The sequence below is a fragment of the Rhagoletis zephyria genome, unplaced genomic scaffold (assembly GCF_001687245.7).
Source record: "Rhagoletis zephyria isolate East Lansing unplaced genomic scaffold, Rhagoletis_zephyria_1.1 Rzeph_scaffold_00193, whole genome shotgun sequence".
Taxonomy (NCBI): Eukaryota; Metazoa; Arthropoda; class Insecta; order Diptera; family Tephritidae; genus Rhagoletis; species Rhagoletis zephyria.
The window spans coordinates 119,009-141,953 of NW_016157277.1; the positions used below are offsets into that span (position 1 = coordinate 119,009).

Consider the following 22,945-nt stretch of genomic DNA (forward strand, 5'->3'; position numbering starts at 1 on the left):
TACAAAAACGCAATTCTTTTATTAAAACCAAAATATAATATAAAAATTAAAATTTGCATGTATCGCTTTTTAAATGCTTTAGTTGAAGCGGTCACCAAGAGCTTCTTTGGAACCAGCAAGGGAGCGCTTCTTTCTAATGACACACAATGTTAAAATACAATGAAGTGTGAAATTAGGAAGGGAGCGCCCAGTAAGAACCCTATCTGTTAACTAATGCGCTATATACACCTAGTACTACAAAAAGTTTGTGTGAGAAATTCAAGAACTTTGCATCATTTTACATAGGGCTCCTGGAGAAATCTAACGCATAATCGTTTCAAGTGTGAGTAGTTTCTCTTTCTTTCACATGGAATTCGCTATTATATTATACTATATGTAGTTGTCTCTTTTCAATCAAATATTGTTATGCGATTAATAACGTGTTATATAACGTAAAAAATGGCATATGGATATCGCTAATATGCAAATGCGTTGGTTTTTATTGACAATTTTGTAAGTGTATTGGACAATGCGTTAGGTCGTTCTTGCTGGGCGCTTACTGCTGAATATGGAGCGCTCCAATAGAACTAATGGAGCGCTTCTGACCGTTGGATATGTCAGCGATGGGCTCACGCACACAACTACATTTTGCGAAAACAGCGAAAAAGTGTTGGCATTTTTGGTACAATTGTACTTTGTTGATACAATTTCGTTTACAATATACTCTGCTACTACGCAGTACTTTTTTGTATAATTTTTTGATGAATACTAAAAATATATGGCTCTAAAAATTCAGAGCGTGNGGCTCAAAAAATTCAGAGCGTGAATTTTTTTTTATTCTCTTTTTGTTTTCTCTTTTTCGTATTTGCCTTGGTAAGTTTTGAAAAATCTATTACTATTTATTTTATTATTTTTTTTAATTTTATTTATCTTTTTATAAAAATTTAATTTGTTCTTTAACAAATCTGCATAAATCCAAGTTTAATACTTTGTGCAACATTAAAAAAATCTACAAGCTTTCGTAAAAATTTCGAGGTTTTCAATTTCAGTAAAGTAAATTGCAAGTTTACAGTAGCTGGGATTTACCGCTGATTTTTGGTAATTTATTATTATTATATTTTTTTTGTTGACGATATGCGTAATTTTTTCCATACGAAGTGTGTTCGACGATTTTTTTATATGGAGAAAAAGAGCAACTGCTTCATCAAAAAAAATCTTAAAAGACTTTGTTATATTAAAACTGAATGGGCTACACAACTGCATACTCAAAATATTTCTAGGAAATCTAATTAAAAAGCTCGAAATTCTTACGAAAGTGTGTTGATTTTTTAATGTTGCAAAAAGATTGAACCTTGGATTTGTACAGCTTTTTTTAAGTATAAACTGTATTTTTTTTAAAAAAAAATACATAATATTAAGATAAATGGTCAAATCTTGTCAATATGTGAGTGTCGTAAAGTTTTGATAAGCACTTGAAATGCTATTAAAATTTCAAAACTTATTACCGAAAATCCAAAAAGATGTCTCTTTTATCCATTAATAATAACTTTGTTGTTGAGGTTGTACTAGCGCTTTTACGAAAATGCTTGTTGACGGCAATAAAATCAATAAAAGCGCGATCACATCCTCACCGCATGAGTGTTCGACACCAACTGACGGTGTGCAGTTTTATAGTCGATTCAATTTTAGTATTATAAAGTGAAAGTGCAGCTAAGAATTCATGTTGATTTTTAATATTTTTTTGCATTTTCTTTATACAAATTGGATGTACAAAAATTTCAGTATGGAAGAAAAAGTGCAACACCTTCAACAAAATACGTCGTATGTTATATACTGTGGCCAAGGCGAATTTATACAAGGTGGTGTTAACAGAACAAAAACAAAAATTACAACAACAAATTATACGCTCCTTGACAATCAGTACAAAGCCAAATTACAACAAACACATGATTTTGACAAAAGGTACAAATTCGCCGTGAAATCAGCGGATCCGATAACACCACCTTGTATAGATTCGCCTTGACTGTGGCGATTGCCTATCGCATCGCAATTCTTTTTCGCATCGCATTACAGAGTAGCCCCCCTGATTAAAAAGTTTGAAATTTTTGGGGGATTTTGTTAAAATTTGTTTTTTTTTTTTAATTTGATACGTAGATTTATATGATGCGTATTATATAATGCGCTATAATTTTATAAAAAAAAAAAACATCGAATAAACAAAAGTAATATAGCCAAACCTGGTCAAAATAAAAAGTTTATATTATTTCTTCCACCATTGTATGTAGTTACACAGATATATATGTAAAAGCGCAAACAGTCAACGACGTAACGTAGACGTAGGTTGACGCAGACACCTCTACCTTATGGGATGCGCGTGTTGACGAAAACTCACCACCGCATGGCGGTGACGTTGCCGTTGCTACTCTCTCTCTCTTTCAACAGTAAATTTTATATGCTGCTACGTACGTCAACCTACGTTTACGCTACGTCGTTGACTAACTGCGCTTTAAGTATGTCTTTTAAGTTTACAATAAAGAGCTTTAATAAGTTCTATAACACTGATAAATTCATGAACTGCAACATTTTATTTAATACTACATTCAAAATTACTTGTACAAGTGCTATGTGAATATATTTGTCATCTAGAGGCGAGTACCCGCTCGTGGGCGTCACCATAATATTGTCATAACTTTGGAACTACTTACGGTTTAAACCTGAAACTTTCCCAAAAATTTCTTCAGATATTCGTCTATAATACTACATTAGAACAAATGCAAAAGTTCAAACATTATAACACAACTTTTGTATTTGAAGAAACTACCTCCATAATTTTTATAAAAAAGTTTAAAAATTGGCCATTTTGTTTTTAATAAGTATTAATAACGATAGCTTACACAGAAATATATTTACAGTTAGTTTTAACCAAGTTTTTACTGATGCCTTCATGTCGGAAATGCCAAAAAACCAGATTTTTCACAGCGGCGAATTTTTGCGAAATTTTAATTTAAACTCCCTATATCTCACACATTTTATTATCGATTGATTTCAATTTTTTACGCCATAAAATAGATACTATTTTAAAGAAACTGAGTTTAAGTACAGTTATTAATACTTATTAAAAACAAAATGGCCAATTTTTAAACTTTTTTATAAAAATTATGGAGGTAGTTTCTTCAAATACAAAAGTTGTGTTATAAAGTTAGAACTTTTGCCTTTGTTCTAATGTAGTATTATAGACGAATATCTGAAGAAATTGTTGGGAAAGTTTCAGGTTTAAACCGCAAGTAGTTCCAAAGTTATGACAATATTATGGTGACGCCCACGAGCATATCAATACAAATGCGACCCTGAGCTAGTTGTTTTGCTGTTGGAATTGCTACATATTTCTCTCATTCCTCTCATTTTGCTCACCACATTTTTTGCTGTATCTTGTTATTGTATTTGACACAGAATTTCGCTGCTAGCTACCTACGGATGCTACCATTTTGCTATGGGAGGCTCTCGTAGTCTTGCGAATTAGGAATAGTATTTTTGCATTTCATTGAATCCGTGCTACTTGCATGACTTGGACCCCTATTATCTGAAAAATCCTATGCAAATCGATGCATCCAAAAATATCGATGTACATTTCAATGCATCGAATCAAAGAAAAACATCGATGTATTTTTGCCACTTACATCCCTAATATAAAATGATTGGATTCTGCTGACATCAGATTCGTACACAGAAACCCACTGGTAACAAGTTTAAACCCATGACAATGCTTAAAACTTTCAGTATCAACATTTGAATTTTAGTAATTTTTTAAGAATTTAATAGCAAAATTGGATCCGCCATTTTGAATTTTAAAAATTGACTTCAGATTCGTAATCAACGTCCCGAAAACTTCCCGAATTCTGAGTTTCGAGACAATCCAGCCATTTTTTTTTCAAATTGATCGCCATTTTGGATCCGCTATTTTGAATTTTGAAAAACTGAAACCTTTTCGAAAATAAATATTTCCCAATAATACCTATACAGTATTTTTAGCTGCACTATAACAAGCCATGAAAAAAAATAGAATATCAGCGTTTTTATAAAAAACCGACTAGCGCGACCTCCAAAAAATTTTGTTTAAAATAACAAAATTACGTTTTTTTTTTATCCAGCCCAGTATCCTCCCTGAAGTCGAGCCCATTAGAAGAATTGGAGGGCTTGAAAGCTGCGTTTCGTTTGTTGTATAAACAAGCATGATAATATATACATATATTCGCAACTTCTGTTCCTCGCGAACGATTATTTTCGAAAGCAGGAGCAACATTAACTACGTCAAGAAATCGGTTGACTGGCAAACATTTGGAAAGACTTCTATTCTTGGGAATACAACAAAAGAAAACTTTCTTCGCTGAAATATTTTATTAATAAATGTTTTCTTAATGTTGGGGGTCGAGCGGAATGCAGGGTGTGGAGGAAGCGTAACACAGCATACAGGGGACCCTGTATGCGTAGCCACTAACACATCAAGACCATAGTGCGCGAAATGCATCCTTCAAGAAGTGACCCTGTTTCTACAGAACACTATGAATCTAGACCCGGAGGGTGTCTAATCTACCCTCTCCCCCTAATCCAGGGTGTCATGCGTCACCGTGCCCATTGGAAGGTTTGCAGTCAGGGGGCTTTCCGACTGTATTCTAATGGCGCCTCCGGGATACCTGTCCGCCTCCGGGAGTAACGGTGGACTTGCTGCGGCATGGGACTCTGCTGTGGTCGACCGTTTTTCCCCTTTCCTTTTTTCCGGCCACCGAAACGTAAATAAAGAAGCCTCGGAACCCTGCACGGGTAGTGCCGCCGCTGGACACGGCGATGGAAAGTCCAAAACACAAACCCCCTCGGAAACCGCATCGACGGAACCGAGAGGGCCTGAACGGCCCAAGCAGCTTCGGGCTCCCGCAGAAGCTGGAAGGATTGCTAAACCCCCAGAGGCTAAGCGAACCTCCAGGGATGCCGGTGGTACTATCCCCATGAGGGAAAGTCGAAGCCGGCGGAAAAGCTGCGGAAGGCCCCCTCCCCCATGCCCATCCAGGGCACACTAAAACCTCAAGGTGTAGTGGTCGAGCAAAAGTCCTCCACGGACAAGCAGAGAACCACTCCCGCGAGTAAATCCTCGAAGACCAGGGCAAATGGCCTCGATCTGCACCCCGGCTGCTCCAAGGCAGCAACGAAAGTTTCGCCCTCCGTCAGGGCCCAGCGTGACCGAAGGGCAGCCCCTAAGGTCATCAAAAGGCTGTGGGTCATCCCGCATGACCAACTGACGGAGGAGCAAACAANACCCTTGTGTCGAGCGGTTTGTCCGATCGGATAAGGAACTGACAGGTGTCCAAGGTACACTCNTAACGGTGGACTTGCTGCGGCATGGGACTCTGCTGTGGTCGACCGTTTTTCCCCTTTCCTTTTTTCCGGCCACCGAAACGTAAATAAAGAAGCCTCGGAACCCTGCACGGGTAGTGCCGCCGCTGGACACGGCGATGGAAAGTCCAAAACACAAACCCCCTCGGAAACCGCATCGACGGAACCGAGAGGGCCTGAACGGCCCAAGCAGCTTCGGGCTCCCGCAGAAGCTGGAAGGATTGCTAAACCCCCAGAGGCTAAGCGAACCTCCAGGGATGCCGGTGGTACTATCCCCATGAGGGAAAGTCGAAGCCGGCGGAAAAGCTGCGGAAGGCCCCCTCCCCCATGCCCATCCAGGGCACACTAAAACCTCAAGGTGTAGTGGTCGAGCAAAAGTCCTCCACGGACAAGCAGAGAACCACTCCCGCGAGTAAATCCTCGAAGACCAGGGCAAATGGCCTCGATCTGCACCCCGGCTGCTCCAAGGCAGCAACGAAAGTTTCGCCCTCCGTCAGGGCCCAGCGTGACCGAAGGGCAGCCCCTAAGGTCATCAAAAGGCTGTGGGTCATCCCGCATGACCAACTGACGGAGGAGCAAACAACCTCTCTTAAGTGGGCCATGGGAGTCTTCGCCGCCAGCGCCAAGCGATCCTCCGGGAAAGGCGGGAAGGACAAACCACCCACTCGGGAAAACCCAAGGAAGGACCTTACCTCCAAGAGACAGCGATCTCAAGACGACACCTCGAGTGAGTCCAAGAGGTATAGGGATGCCTCCCCATCTAACCGTCCGTCGATGGCCATATCCAACACGAAGCCGTTCAGTGAAGCCGCCAAAGAGCACCTCACGCTGGCGGTGTTGGACAAGGGGCATCCGGACGGCCACATTACCACGGACAACTGGAAGTCCGTCCTGATGGGTTTATGCAGGGTATATAAAGGGATACTCCAGAAGTACCCCGGCCCTGCACCAGTCGTCCGTGATGCCGGATGGCATCAAGGGCGAGTTAAGCTGGTAGCGTGCGCCGATTAGCGCGCGGTCCGGCTCTACAAAGAAGCTATTTCCACGGTTGGGCAGCTGTGGCCCGGGGCAGACTTAGTTGCCGTCCATAAGGATGAAATCCCTAACAGGCCGCGAGCCTGGGCCTGGGTACCAGCTGAGCCGTCAAAACCGGAGGAGATACTCGAGTTCATCCGCATGGGCGACGAAGGACTGTCCACCAGCGATTGGAGGAGTTGGCGAGACCAAGGGGAAGCAGCGTTTTGTTGGCTTTGTCATCAACGATGCTTCTGTCCCAGTTCTCGAGGATTGTGGTGGGGTAATAAGCTACGGCTTTTACTCAATCACAGTAAAAATCCACCAGAGAACGGATCAGCAAGAGGGGGAAACGGGCAACGCCTCGAGCGGACCCGCTCCCTCAGATATTCTTCCCGACGAAGGGGCCAACAAAACAGGCAACGCCTCGAGCGGACCCGTGGCCCCTGCGTCGGCATCGGTGGCGGGCAGCGCGGGGTACACAGGAAACACCACGAGTGAACCCGTGGACCCACCAACGAGTGTATCCGATACCTCGACAGATACTGAGAGCGACACGGGCTCAGTATCTGCTTACGTAGGGTCGGTCTACAGTCGATGGGAAACGCTGGACGAGGACCAGCTTTTGGTATCCGAACCGGAGGAGGAGGACAATGACATCACAGTCATTGCCACCGCCGAGCGGAGGGAGTTAGAAGTAATGGACATAGCCGATTCTGAGGATGGTGCAGATCCTACAAATTAATCTGCACCACTCCAAGGCAGCCTCGGCTACTCTCCTTCTTCGCCTCATCGATAAAGCTGAGGACTTGATTCTAGTCCAAGAACCCTGGNAGGAGGAGGACAATGACATCACAGTCATTGCCACCGCCGAGCGGAGGGAGTTAGAAGTAATGGACATAGCCGATTCTGAGGATGGTGCAGATCCTACAAATTAATCTGCACCACTCCAAGGCAGCCTCGGCTACTCTCCTTCTTCGCCTCATCGATAAAGCTGAGGACTTGATTCTAGTCCAAGAACCCTGGATCGTCAGAAACGAGGTTTGCGGACTGAACTCTGATGCCTACCAGGTGGTAACAGCTCCAGTAATAGGTAGGATCAGAGCTTGCATTCTAATTAAAAAAGTATATTCTTATTTTTTACTCTCCCAATACAGCGACGGGGACACTGTCTGCATCAGGCGCACAGCTGAAGGAGAGCGTTATCTGGCTGGCATCAACCTACATGGCCCACGACAGCCATGCTTTTCCACCCTATAGACTGGAAGAAGCGGTGAAGGAAGCAAATCGCAAAAAGCTCCCAGTCATAATAGGGGCTGACTCTAATTCACATAACACGATCTGGGGCTCAAGCGACACCAACTCCCGGGGTGAGTGTTTACTTGACTTTATTCTTTTACACAATCTTACTGTATGTAACCGTGGGAACGATCCCACCTTTGTGACCTCTGTTAGAAGGGAAGTGCTGGACATCACCCTTGTGTCGAGCGGTTTGTCCGATCGGATAAGGAACTGACAGGTGTCCAAGGTACACTCTTTTTCTGACCACCTCTACATTAGTTTCAATCTAAATTTTGATCCTGCTCCTTTAACAGCATACAGGAACAGAAAGCGAACCGACTGGGCAAAGTATAGGAATACGCTGTCGGCCTCTCTACGCAGATACGTTTCTCACGATAAGTCCTGCTTATCGTTAAGACCTGATGAAGCGAGTCTCTCGAATACAAAGGGTGTTTCTCTCGGTTAGCTGGACTCATCGTCAAAAATTTATGAAGCAGTGAACTTTGTGACAAATGCCTGTAATGCTGCCTTTAAAGCCTCCTGCCCAAGCACCCTCCCGAAGGGCAAAAAGAAACCCCAGTGGTGGAATCCTGAAATTTCAGCACTGAGGAAGAACAGCAGGAGGCTTTTCAATCATGCTAAGCAAACAGGTCTTTGGCAACCATACAAGGACGCACTCAAAGTTTTCAAGAACGCCAAAAAGAGGGCGAAACGCAGATCTTGGCAAAACTTCTGCAATAACATAGAAGAGAACTCTGAAGCCAATAGGCTGAGGAAAGTTCTCTCGAAATCCTCTTCGAGTATGAACTCTATCCAGAAGCCTAACGGTGACTGGACGACATCATGTAACGAAATGCTGGAGGTCCTTATGAGCACTCACTTCCCGGGCTGCTCGGACGACACCTCCGCCTTTTCGCCCGGTCCTAAGACCTACTTGTCTCTGGATGATACCGTTAGGGACGTCGTAAGTGAGGAGAGGGTGGAATGGGCTTTAATGCCCTTCCAGCCCTACAAATCTCCGGGCCTTGAAGGAATTTTTCCCGCTCAACTACAGGAAGCTAAGGACATACTGTGCCCCCTGCTTTCTCAGATTTTTACATCCTGCCTAACCCTGACTCAGATACCACATAAGTGGACAAAGGCAAAAGCTGTATTCTTACCAAAAGGAGACAAGGCCGCAAATGTGAAACCGAAGGATTTCAGGCCTATAAGCCTCACTCCATTCTTCCTTAAAACTCTAGAGAGGCTCATCGACGAATATATTCGACGCAATATAAAAAATTACAACCTCTCCCAGAACTAGCATGCATATTCCAAAGGAAAATCCGTGGATACCGCACTCCATGAAATCCTATCGGCGATTGAAAAAGGATTGGCCTTAAAGGAATACATGCTCGGAGTTTTTCTCGATATCGAGGGTGCGTTCAACAATGTCTNCCATTCTTCCTTAAAACTCTAGAGAGGCTCATCGACGAATATATTCGACGCAATATAAAAAATTACAACCTCTCCCAGAACCAGCATGCATATTCCAAAGGAAAATCCGTGGATACCGCACTCCATGAAATCCTATCGGCGATTGAAAAAGGATTGGCCTTAAAGGAATACATGCTCGGAGTTTTTCTCGATATCGAGGGTGCGTTCAACAATGTCTACACGAAGTCTGTTGTTAACTCCCTTCTCATGGCGGGAGTGCAGCGGGGTCTGGTAGATTTTGTTGGGCTCCTTCTTGAGAAGAGAACTATTCTATCAGAACTGGGGGATGGTTCCATCACAAAGTATGTGACCAGAGGCACCCCCAAGGGGGCGTTCTCTCCCCTCTGCTCTGGAATCTAACAGTGAACACCCTACTTCTAAGCCTAAAGGGCACCGGTTGTGAAGCCATAGCGTACGCTGATGACATAGAAATCGTGGCAACGGGCAAACATCTTCAGGTCCTGAGTGAGTTATTGCAAAACGCACTCGGTCTGGTAAACATCTGGTCCAAGGAATGTGGACTTAGCGTCAACCCTACCAAAACGGAAATGGTACTTTTCACGAGGAAGTATAAAACTCCCTTATTTAAACCTCCCACCCTAAACGGAGTGGCACTTACTCTCTCAACCGAGGTCAAATACCTTGGAATTATTCTAGACAAAAAACTTGACTCGAAGCGAAACATTCAAGACCGCTCTAAAAAGGCCAATACCGCCCTTTATGCCACTAAGACGGCAATAGGCAAAAAATGGGGAATAAAACCACACATAGTACACTGGATGTACACAGCTGTGATAAGACCCATCCTTTTCTACGGGGTCACCGTATGGTGGCCTGCGCTAAGCAACACTTTGTCCAGAGCCAAGGTGGAACGGGTGCAGAGGACAGCTGCCATGCTAGTCACGGGAGCACTGCCCACTACACCTACCAAATCTCTGGAAATAATGTTAAATCTTCCACCTGTGGATCTCTACGGAAAATTTCGTGCCGGCTGCAGTGCGGTCAGGTTAAATACAATCCAGCCATGGAGAGACCTCAGGTTCGGACACGCAAAAGTACTTAAAACTCTACCGGATAATCTACGACAGATAGATTATACCACTCCTCTACTCTGCTTAGACAACAAATTCTCCACAAGGATCCCAGAGAGGAACGAATGGGAAGGGGCCACAGACCTGAACCCAGGGTCTACGGCCATATATACAGATGGTTCCAAGCTTAACAAAAGAGTGGGTAGCGGGATCTACTCTGACGAACTCGCGCCAAACCTCAACTTTCGCATACCGGACCATTGTAGTGTTTTTCAAGCAGAATTAAACGCCATAATGGAGGCGACACGGTGGGTTATAACCTCCGCCCCTCCAGGATGGCCTATTGCTATCTATTCTGACAGCCACGCTGCTATCAAATCTCTCAATTCTAATGGAACAACGTCCAAAGTAGCCATAGAATGCAGGAAGATTCTCAACCTGCTGGCATCAAAATGCTCCTTGACTGTTGTATGGGTCCCGAGCTGGCAAGGAGAGGGACGGAATTATCTGAAGTCAATTCTGCTCAGAATGCGGGGATACCTCTAACATCCTGCAAACACAGACTAAAGACGGAACTCGTCGAGGAGGTAAATTTCAGGTGGGCTGTGGAAACCACCTGCCATACTACCAGGCAAATTTGGCCAAAGATTGATGTAAAGCGATCCATAGCTCTTACCCGGCTGGACCGCTCCTCTCTCAGATTAGTAGTCGGGGTTATCACCGGACACTGCCTGATGGGCACACACGGAAAAAGGCTAGGATACCCCACCAACGATTTTTGTCGCAGTTGCAGAGACGAGGAAGAGGTGGAGACCGTCGAACACTATCTCTGCCATTGTACCGCCCTGGCCAACACGCGCAACCGATTCTTCAACAAGTACTTTCTAGATTGTTTAGCCGATTTGAACTCGGCGAACTTCCTCGACTTTTTGTGCTATATAAAACAGATTGGGTGGTTCAATTACTAAGGAAGGGAAAAGAAACAAATGGCTTCGGCCAATGGTATCACAACGGGCTTTTCCAGCCCACATGTGCTCCGCGCTCTGCGCGGGGCTGCCACTCCAACCTAACCTAACCTAACCTTTCTTAATGTTGTGTTTTCGTATTAAAAAATTTCAGATTTTCAGCATCAAAAATTTTTTTTTGGAGAAGTTCTTTTAAACCAAGAATTTTATTCCCGTAAAGTTTTAGTCATAAGCTTCCCGATTTTATATCTACGGTGTTGAAAATAGTTGGATTTTATGTTCTATAGCAAAAAATCTAAGTGTACCTCAAGGCACTCTTGTCGTTCGGCGCGAATTTTTTTAAGCGTCGTAGTTTTCTATTGCGTTTTAGTTACGGTGCTTTTTACCGGTAAGGCAAATACTTTTTATAAATTTTTCACCTGTTTTTCATAAAGTGTCTAAATAACAATATATGCAAATCGTTCCATGATGTCGCGTGAGAAATTGTCGAAGTTATCAGCCGAAGAAATTCTTGAATTTATGGATTCTGTGGAGACTAGGTGTGTAGCCGAAGCTACCGGTCCAGCAGTTGTACCAACCAATGGTGGTTTGATTGGAAGTAAGAGTTTCTCTCACATCTTTGGAAAATTGATTTTACGTACTGATCGTATAGATTTTTTATTGCAGACATTAAATAAATAAACAGAGATTCTGCTGAACTCAGCAAAGTCATCTGGCGCAAAACAAACCTTAAACTTCGTATAAATGAGGTGGCATTTCGTGGCTTACCTGAGCACACAAAAACGCTCTCAAGACCGGCGCAATTATTTCTATATTTTTTCTCTAAAGAAATAATTGAAATGATTGTTTAAGAGACGAACCGGTATGCTCTAACTTAATCAGAATATAAACTTGAGATTCAATGTGAATGTCGATGATATCTGCCAGTAAATCGGCATTCATTTATACATGTCGATTTATCGTTCCCCGAATTTATAAAGCTAGTTAATGAAGAATGCATTTGAACCCATTCGCGAAACGATGCCATTGAAACGGTTTGAAGTCATAAAAAGATTCCCGACGTTCCGAGATGGGGATGGACGCAATGACCGCCGTTTTTATCATTTCATTGATACCTGAATTCCGAGAACAGATCGCTGCTAGTCTTGTGAGCTACACTCAAACGCGTTCGGTTAGTGGCCCATCTTCAACAAGTCAACCTTCTACTCCACAAGATGAAGCGCAATCTGCTGTTTTGGGTGTTGGCAGAAAATCTGTATATCACGTTGATGACGTTCAATGGTAATAATCAACTTCCTAAATGGCTCGAGAAAGTGGCAAAAAATGGTACAAATTTTGTAAAAAGTCACAAACTCAATGTATTTGCGAAGTATGCAATTTATATTTATTTGATCTGCGGCAAAAGATTGCTTTTTGGAATAGCACTCAAAAAAGTAACACATATTTCTAGATTCCATTGGACTGCTAAACTTTTTGGAATAAAACCGTTGGTACTTAATATAATTTCTATCTGTTCATATTTTTTGCTTTAACCGATATGAGTGCCTGGAGACACTTTTCGTTTATCTCACCTGGAAGTCAAAATTCCCAACCATTTCTGATCACTATTTCAAAGTTGCCGGTTTGAGGGTTAAGAATTCCCAGAGGATGATTAACTTGTGATTTAAAAAATAATAATTTAACCTAATACGGAATACACAATGAGTACCGATACGAGTAGGTATCGATACTTCAGGTCCGATATTTTTCAGGCATCGATACTTTTTTTCGATACTACTTCCAAGTAAAAGTATCGATACCTGCATGGTATCATTTCATCCCTAGCAATTTGTGCTTTTTCATAATTTTTGATATGAGAGTTCGTCCTCTTTTGTAACTCTGCGTTTATTGCTGGTGAATAATAATTACTCGAAAAGTAAACAACCAAAATTACTTGCCGGCTAGTACGACATTGGTACATACATATTTAGTTGCGCCATTTAATTATTGGATTCATAAACGTTTTACGCTTTAAAACATGTTTAAAAAATGGGACGGTTATCAGTTATTTTTTTTACGACATTTACTAGATTATTGTCACAATAACGTAACAGCATCGTCACTGAAATGCAAAAAGTCGTAACTTATAAAAAATTCAAAATTCACTTTTTGATTGCTATGATGGATTTCATTGAATTACAACTCCCCACATCGTTTTATGAAAAAATAAATAAAAATAGTCTCGACTTTTTCCATTTCATTGACGATGTTGTTATGTTATTTTGCATTTCAGGTGACGAGACGTATGTATGTATGTACAAATATATCAACCACTTGACTAAATTAGAATTTACGTATCAAGTACCTATGTACTAGGGATGTTTCGAATGTCATATTTTTCACATTCGCGAATGCGAATGCGAATGTTGGGAATAACATTAAAAAAGCTATAATCAACTTAAGTCATCGTTTTTATTACTTAAAAATTTTGTTAATTACACTGGATCACAAATTTTAGTTTGGATACGTTTAGTATGGATACGTTTTCGAGATATTTGCAATTTACCGTTATTCAGCTTAAAGCAAAAATTGGTTCCCTTTAATCACGTATATCTTACGACCCAATTTAAAAATCTTAATATAAAATACGGCAAATGAAAGCTTATGAAATTCTCCATATATACATATATATTTCCGATAGGACTGATAGTTTCTGATAAAGTTACTCGTACGCCGCGCATACCCGAGTAACACGCTTTTCTGCTCATATTTCATACAAAAAATCTTTGCGCACTTTCATTGGACCTCTCAATATTTCGTATTTATCCATCGAGTTTTTTCATCAGTAACTTTATTTTTTTTTTTTTAACAGAACATGCTTTAGTACAAATGCAAAAATTAGGCACAGAACCTGTTATTATTTTAATTTTTCCTCTGTTAAAGTTAGATTTTTATTTTCATTTTTTCATTAAAAAATTAAAAAAGCTGGAATATTTAATTAAAGTGTCAATAGGGCTTATTGGAAAGTGATGTATACCCGGTTTATTAGCTTTAATCTGCCGCATTTTATATTAAGATTTTTAAATTTGTTCGTAAGATATACGTGATTAAATAGAACCAATTTCTGCTTTAAGCTGAATAACGGTAAATTGAAAATATCTCGCAAACGTATCCATTGAAAAAAAAAATTAATCGTAAGATAATCGTATTTTTTCGTAATTTTTAAGATTTGACACTTTGGTACATTTTGTTGATACATTTTGAAAACTATGAATAATATTACTAGTTTACCGGCAAACAATTTTTTCTTGCTATATAAAGTTTTAAAATTATATATGCAGATATTTATAAGTAAGAGTTACCAATCTTATAAGGGAAATACAACTAGGAATTTCTTCGCACACGCTACTGTTATAGGGTTCCTAAACTACACTAAAACATTGCGCGATATATAAGATTTGCTTAGATATTTTAAATTACAAGTATTACCAAAAGGAAACAATCAAGTAAAAACATACAAGAAAAACAAGAAAAGTACTTACGAATTAACATTATCTGACTTAGCGCTAATATACCTGCGAAGTTCGAATCTAAAGGTGTTCATGCTACTTATAGATATTAAATTTTGGGGAAGAGAATTCCAGAGTCGAGTCACCTGCACCAAGAACTGCCTTTCTGACGCCAGTGTTTTGTATCTAGCAGCGAGTAGTTTAGAGTTTCTCACGGATTTCGTGGCAGTTATTCTAAGGGCGAGATACCCTGGTACTTTCGAGTAGTAAATTTTATGCAAAAGTAAGAGGGATCTGAACTGAGATACCCTAGTACTTTCGAGTAGTAAATTTTATGCAAATGTAAGAGGGATCTGATTTGAAGGAGCTTATCCAGGGACATGGCATAGATTGACTCAGCAAGATGGGAAATGTGATCTCTTGCCTTTATTCCGAAGGCGTAACGAGTAATATTGTTAAACAGCACATTAAGCGTGTGTTTGCACGCATAATCACAATTAGCGAAAATTTCACAACCATACAATAAAGAGAACATAAGATATGTCTTAACGATTAAAATACGAATTCGTTGAGGGATGAAGTGTTGCGTAGACCAGAGCTCTCCAAGCATTCCGTATAGTTCTCCTACGACTACATTTATGTGACTATCCCAAGTTAATGTTTTGTTGAAGATAATTCCTAGATTTTTGGCCGTCTGTACATAATTTATACACATGCGACCAAGCATGATTTTTGGAAGAGTCGAAGTATCAAGGGGCTTTCTAGAGATGACAAGCACTTGTGACTTCTTAGGGTTAAGAGTTAGTGCATTGATGCCCATTTGATAATGCGGCATAAATTATGGTTGATTTAAACAATACAGTCGTATATATCATTGAGCTTGCAAGAACGATAAACCTAAACATCATCAGCATACAGGTGAGAGCTCATATCGGTAACGATAGCCGGTAGATCATTAATATATAAAGAAGAAAGAAGGGGACCAAGAATGGATCCTTGCAGAACACCCTCGCCTAGTATTAATTGAGATGATGTCAACGGCCCACTACAGACCACTTGTGATCTATTTCCTAAGTAAGAGGCAATTAACTTTAAAGAAGTAGGGGAAAGTCCAAAAAACTGTGGTTAAGGGAATCGAATGCCTTTGAGTGGTTAAGTAGGGTAAGGAATGTGACTTTTTCCTCGTCGATGGATTCGCGAATATCTTCAATAACGTCAGTCAGCTCAGGTATACAGTTATGTCCTTTTCGGAACCCGGATTGCCGTTTATGTATAAGGGAGTGCTTAGAAAGAAACGCGTTTAACTGCTTATGCAAAACTAACTCAATTACCTACGAAATATAGGGTTAAATTGCGATTGGTCTGCGTTCACCGTCGGCTTTAGGAATCGGCAAGATTTTAGCGGTTTTCTAACATTTTGGGAAAACGGATGTGGTTAGTATTGTGTTAAAACAGTGAGTAATATACGGAAGTAGAACGGGTAAAATAGCTTTTAGAAAAACAGGGTGTATACCATCTGTCCCAACAGCATTAGACTTAATTGAGAGGAAACATTCAAGGACGTCGGACTGATCTACACACGAAAAACTAAAACTTATAACATTTGGTAGAGAACAAGGTAGATTAATTTTAGTGTTTGTGACTCGGGGTGCCGAAATTTTTACAAATTTTTTATTTAAAGAATCAAGATCTTCCGAAGCTTGAAAACTGTTCACTTTACTCTTAACAAGACCGATAGTTTTGAAATTTTGCCAGGTTTGTTTGCTACCGATTGCCTTTGCAAAATTATTTTCAAAATACTTGGCTTTGGCACTTCTAACCATTTTAACAACCGCCTTCTTTAAAACTGTAAACTGTTTGTAAAAATCCATCGTTCTATATCTTTTCCAAGGATCATACATTTTATTCCGATTCTCGATAGCTTTTTTAATTTCCGAATTAAACCAAATGTTTTCAAAGACTCGCCTAATCTTTGTCTTGATGGGAACATGCTTGTTAACTACTTTTAAAAAAATTCTGCTGTAAATATTGCATTTGGTCATCAGTAGATGTCAATTTCTTTACACCGTGCCAATCAATTTTATTTACGTCACTGTTAAGTTTAACATAGTGTAAGCAACTGATGGCAACCCGGTAGAAATGCGACTCTGTGGCAAGTGGCAATAACGATTAGTAGCCGCGAAACGAGCTTCAGACCGAGTAGTCGTAAAGTTCCACCACTGGTGAAATATATCTTTTTCTATGACTTTTAAATACTTTATATCTATCAATATATTACAGTTGAGTGTTATTAAATAATTAAATAAACTTGAATATAACACTAAGAGCCATCCTTTCAGACCAGAAGTGAGATTGTGTCCATAATTAAGCCTTCAAAGTGTGTTGAAATACGTGTAAAGCGCAAGCGTAAGCGCATATAGATACATACGTATATACGAATACGAACGAAGTGGTGGCTGACGAAGCAAAAACAATAGCGTCTATTGTACGCAACGAGTCGAAGACGTTAAGTTTGAATAAGTTTGTGGTATTTATTTGGACGCGAATGCATATATACATGTATGCACACGTTCATAGATAAGTGCGTGAACGCGAAAACGTACAAGAACGACGAACGACGAAGCGAATACGTTGGTTTGAATAAATTTGTGTATACGGATTATACATATTTATTTGGACACGAATGCATACAAACAAACGTGTATGCATACACACATACATGAGTACGTGAACGCGAAAACGTACAGCGAGGCAAAACGAAATAAGAACGACGAAGCGAATACGTTGGTTTGAATAAATTTGTGTATACGGCATATATGTACATATTTATTTGGGCACGAATGCATACATACATACATGAGTACGTGAACGAGAAAAACGTACAACGAAGCAAACGACAATAACAGAAGCGAGTGTGGAAAATAAAAAGTAAACAAAAACACAGCCGTAACGAGTGAAGTGCGCAGCCGCGACAGTCAGAAGTCGAAACGAAATGAAATAGGACTAGAAATCGTGAAAGTACGCAAAGTAAATAAAAACGCAAACGCAAATGCAAAGTAAAATGCCGAAAATAGCCACACTGAGGGTTGAACAACTAAAAGCGTTGCTACGCGAGCGAGACAAAGCAACGGCCGGTACGAAAGCGGAATTAAATCAAAGATTGTGTGAAACGGTTGGCAGTGACGAAATTGTGGTAGAAAATGAGAACGAGACGATGCAAGCACAAATAAATGAATTACGCGAAATGATGCAAGGCATTGAATTAGAGTTGTCAAACTATCGATGGCACTATCGATAGTATCGATAGTTTCAATTTTTTTAGACTATCAATACTCATTGATAGTTTTTTCTTATACTATCAAAAATATCGATAGTTTAGTAGGACTATCGATCATCTCTACCAATTATTTTGAAATTATTTGAATTCTTTAATTTGAATCAAAATCTTTGTTTTTTAGTGTGATGCCGACGTCATATTCAAAAATGGGCGCCTTTAAGCCAAAAAACATACATATGTTAATCGTAAATCCTGTTTTGTTTGTATAACTTGTGTTTGTTTTTGAACTTTCTAAAAAGAGAAGTATTTTGGCTAAGCATTTACTTAATTTTGAATGATTATAACTTTTATAAGATAATATTTATTTCACTATGATCCTGTAAAAACAAAGCAACCGAACTGATTTAGCGCTATCGATAGTGCTATCGATAGTTTTGTTTTTTTTCGAGATTATCGTGAATATTGATAGTTTTTCTGAAAACTATCAAAACTATCGATGGTGTGACTATCGATAGTTTGACACCTCTACATTGCATCATTGCTACAAGAACGAAGTAATAACAATTTGCAACAACAAACATGTAGTGACAAAGTGCAACAACAAACACCACAACAATCTATCGCGAGTGCCGAAAATGAAAGAGTAGTTTCTCCGAGACAAAATTTAGATTTTTATAGTGCGCGGTGTTCGGTCAAAGAAATCGCAGAAAAGTTGCCGACATTTGATCCGACTAATGAGCTTTCGTTGTGCGTTGAAAAATTTATTGAACGTGTTGAACAAGCCCGAAGTGCATACCAGTGGGAAGAAAGAAGTTTAATGCTGACAGTTTTAGCCGCATGAACGGTGTCGCGAAGCTATGGCTAGATGCGTCGCAGCAGTGCTATTCCAATTTGAATATTTTTGCAAAGCAGTTGACTGAAGAATTCGGTACAAAGCAAAACGAAGCAGATGTGCATTACAAAATGAATAGTTCGGTTCGTAAAACAAATGAAAATGTAGTTGATTATTGTTTTCGCATGAACGCTATTGGTCAGCGCGTTTATCACAACAGAAGGTTTGTACCAGTTCAAACGAATGCCGTTTGGACTAAAGAACGCTCCTGTCGTCTTCCAGCGTCTAATGGCAAAGGTAAAGAGCGAACACAAAAGGGTGACATGATAAATTACATGGATGATATCTTGGTGGGAAGTCTGACTATTGACGAAATGCTCGTAAAGTTGCGACGAGTATTTGACGCTTTACGTGAGTTAAATTTGACATTAAATTTAAAAAAATGCTAATTTGCGAAACAGACTATTGAATTTCTGGGTCATTCGCTAACGCCAGCGGGCATTAGCCCAGGCTCAGCAAAAACGACGGCTATTATAAATTTTGTGAAGCCTAAAACTGAAATCAGCAATTTTTGTGGAAGCACGAGCAAGAAAACGCTTCTGATGAGTTGAAGCTAGCATTGTCGACTAAGCCGGTAATGACGTCTTATAGAATCGAAGCCAAACACGAAATTCACACCGATGCGAGTTCCATCGGGCTAGGCGGAGTACTGCTACAGCTAGATGACGACGGTTGGAAACCGGTGGTGTATTTTAGTAGATCCACGAGCGATAATGAGAAGAAGTTTCATAGTTACGAGTTGGAGACTCTAGCGGTGGTCGAAACACTCGAACGTTTTAAATATTATTTATATGGCAAGGAGGTAACTGTGGTAACCGATTGCAACGCGATTAAAACGGCGATGGCAAAAAGAGAGCTCATACCACGCATTGCGCGTTGGTGGCTCAAGGTACAAGAGTATGACATACAGATCGAGCATCGTTCTGGTAAACGCATGGAGCATGTGGATGCTCTGAATCGAGCACCAGTAGAAGCATCACGCGACGTAAATGAAGCTTCTCTGTGTGTAATGAAAACGGGTTTGGACGAGACAGACTGGTTATTCAGTATGGAGTTACAAGACGCTGACTTAAAACGAATTGTTGACCAACTGCAGGTGAAAGGCACTAAGCTGAGCGATGAGTACGTAGTAGACAACGGACGACTCTTCCGTAAAAGCGAAAATGCGAGGTTATGGGTAGAACCAAAAGCGCTACGTTGGAAGGTGTTACACGACTGGCATGACAACGCGGGGCACTTAGGTGTCGACAAAACGATGCAGCGACTGACAAGCTATTTGTGGTTCCCAAGAATGCATAATTACACCAAGTCGTACATAAAATCGAGTGTTGAATGCGCGTATAATAAAGACTGTGGAGGCCGGAAAGAGGGCGAATATCATTTTGATGACATCGAACCAATACCATTCAAAACCGTTCATTTGGATTCCTGGTACTCGTTGATGCTTTCACGAAGTTCACCATTATCCGAGCAGTGAAGAGTACCAAGACCAAGCCGGTTTTAGAAATTTTGAATGAAGTTAGCAGCTACGTTGGTATGCCTGAGTGGCCCGTTACAGATCGCGGGACCGCATTCACGTCCAGAGAATTTACAAACTATTGTAGGAACAACGATATCAAACATATTAAAAATGCAGTCCGGACTCCTAGGGCAAACGGACATGCCGAACGAACAAATAGAACACTCTTATCAATGCTATTACCAACAACAACAACCGATAAACGCTGGGACGAGAAGTTACGCGAAATACAGTGGACAATCAATTCAATGCGAAACAAGACAACCAAACGAACGCCGCAGGAATTGTTGCTAGGTTTTTCGCCGCGCGATATCTTGCATAACAAAATACTCCTACCTCTGCAAAATGATGTAAACGATATAACTAAAGATGATGTGCACGAAATGCGACGGAATGCAGCTACACATATCCGCGAGACGCGCCAACGAGCAAAACTACGATATGACAGCAAACACGTCAAACCAACAGTGTACCAGTACCGGGTACTCACGTAAACTGGAGCCTCATTATAAGGGCCCATTCATAGTTACACGCTCATTGAAAAATGACCGTTACGTAATAGAGGACCTACCAGGTTCTCACCGTACGCAGCGCCATTATTCCTCAGTATATTCATCCGATAAACTGAAACCGTGGTATGCATTACCACCCTGCGAAGAGAATGAAACAGATGAGGAGGAGGTCGAGCGAAATCCCTCAAATTGGACGGGGTCGCCCAAGTGGTCAGGAACGGCCGAACTGTAAGCAACTGATGGCAACCCGGTAGAAATGCGACTCTGTGGCAAGTGGCAATAACGATTAGTAGTCGCGAAACGAGTTTCAGACCGAGTAGTCGTAAAGTGCCACCACTCGTGAAATATATCTTTTTCTATGACTTTTAAATACTTTATATATATCAATATATTACAGTTGAGTATTATTAAATAATTAAATAAACTTGAATATAACACTAAGAGCCATCCTTTCAATAGTCTATGTTATTAAAATCTCTAAAGCTAAAGTGTTGTTTTTCTTCAGTAGTAGTCACACAGAGGTCGAACGTCAGGAAAATTAAGTCATGTCGGGAGAAGGAGGGCATGGATAATTGGTCATATAGCAAAATTCGTCTTAAGTTACTTGTGTAAAAGAGATCAATGAGAGATTCGCTACTATTTGTGAAATGAGTCGGAGTTATTATATTCACTGGCAAAAGACCAAAGGTGTTCATAACGTCATAGACGAGTATTCATAGTCCAGCAAATAAGTCGAAACTAACAAAGTTGCAACTTAAATTTAAGTACCAACTTAAAATTTACTTCTATTCATAGTCGCATTTCAGACTTCTACTAAGTAGTTTCGACTTAGTTTACGATATAGCAAAACGAGTGTGAAAATGTATCGATTTTTCTTTACGATATTTTGGAAAAATTACATTTTTATTAAATAATGTCAAGTTTGATCATCCGTTTATGTAATTTTTATTAAGGTATGAAACCGATTCAAAATAACGTTCCGGTTTGGGTTTCGGTTTTGCCAAGTGTTTCGGTTTCGGTTTTGGTTTCGTTCTTCAAAATTTATTTCGGTTTTGGTTTCGGTTTCGTTCCGGTTTCGGTTTTCTCAGAAATTTTGTTGATATTATTTAAATCACAATGTCTTAAACGTTGAGGAAAGAAAATCGAAAATTACAGTTCACTGATAATATCAACACTAAGTTCTTTTTCCTAACAATCCGGACCGGATTTGGTAATTAGAGAATAAGAGAAACATTTTCTTTCAAAAATGGAACAAAGTTCAGAAGTACGGAAACGCAAAAACCCACATTTCGTGCCCACAAGTCGAGAAACAGCTGATTCACGTTGTTCTTGTTTTTTGTCACTTATACCTTGTTCTGACCGACATCGGAAACATGTTTTCGTTGCTAAAACTGGTTTTCGACCTAAAACTTGGTTTTCGTCCATATAAAATCTGTTAAACGAAAACCAGTTTTCGCTGAAAACTACTTGAAAACTCACTTTCCTCTCATTCCAATCGGTGTCTTCACTAGTTTTTTTCGATTATTTATCGAAGTGTAAGTCATATTTTATTATCTTTAATACGCCATTTCGGATTTATTGTTAATTGCCTGGCCAAAGCAAAATAATAATGAAAGTTAAAGGTTGTAAATGAAAAGAAAATGAAGGAAAAATGTTTTGGTTGTCGGCCAGAACATGGTATTAAATGCAAACACTTGAAAATTGAATTTTGGTTTCACAAATTTGATATTAAGTACATAGATTGAAAATACATCAACAGGCCATTCACTTTTCCTTAAAAGCACCAAGTAAATGCAGGCAACATGTAAACACAATACAGCTCATATGCACTTTGACACTTTATCCATTTTTACTCGGAGAAAATTTCGGGCTATTTACGATCGAATACGCTCGAATTTTCGCTCTCTATTACCCATTTTGTTGAGTACAGGCATGATTTCTGGGCTATTTTGGGCACACGCGGGATCTCACATTGCGTACGGGAAAGAAACTACTTAAATATAATTAATCGATTATCGACTCACAACAACAAAGTCATCAGCAGATTTTTGCGAAAAGTTACCTTGCCATACTTATTTACTACTTAACAAGAATTTTAGCAAAATGTTGCTGATTTTGGTTAAATA

The 22,945-nt window shown here is 40.2% G+C and overlaps 2 protein-coding genes across 5 annotated transcripts in view; both read left to right on the plus strand.

Annotated features, from left to right (window-relative positions):
• The window catches only part of CNT2 (Concentrative nucleoside transporter 2), a 191,988-nt gene that overhangs the window by 42,758 nt on the left and 126,285 nt on the right, over positions 1–22,945 (plus strand). The window contains exon 1 of one of the 4 annotated variants that reach the window (XM_017609128.1): positions 13,037–13,085. The exons of the other annotated variants lie outside the window; for them this stretch is intronic. The gene's annotated coding sequence lies outside the window, so the exon portion shown is untranslated. Of the gene's footprint in view, positions 1–13,036; positions 13,086–22,945 lie in introns of those variants that run through there. 4 annotated transcript variants of the gene reach the window in all.
• Positions 17,548–18,737, plus strand: LOC108358012 (uncharacterized). Its single transcript, XM_017609126.1, has 2 exons — positions 17,548–17,875; positions 18,426–18,737. Exons 1-2 carry the CDS (start codon positions 17,669–17,671, stop codon positions 18,735–18,737), a joined length of 519 nt encoding a protein of 172 aa, XP_017464615.1. The 5' UTR covers positions 17,548–17,668.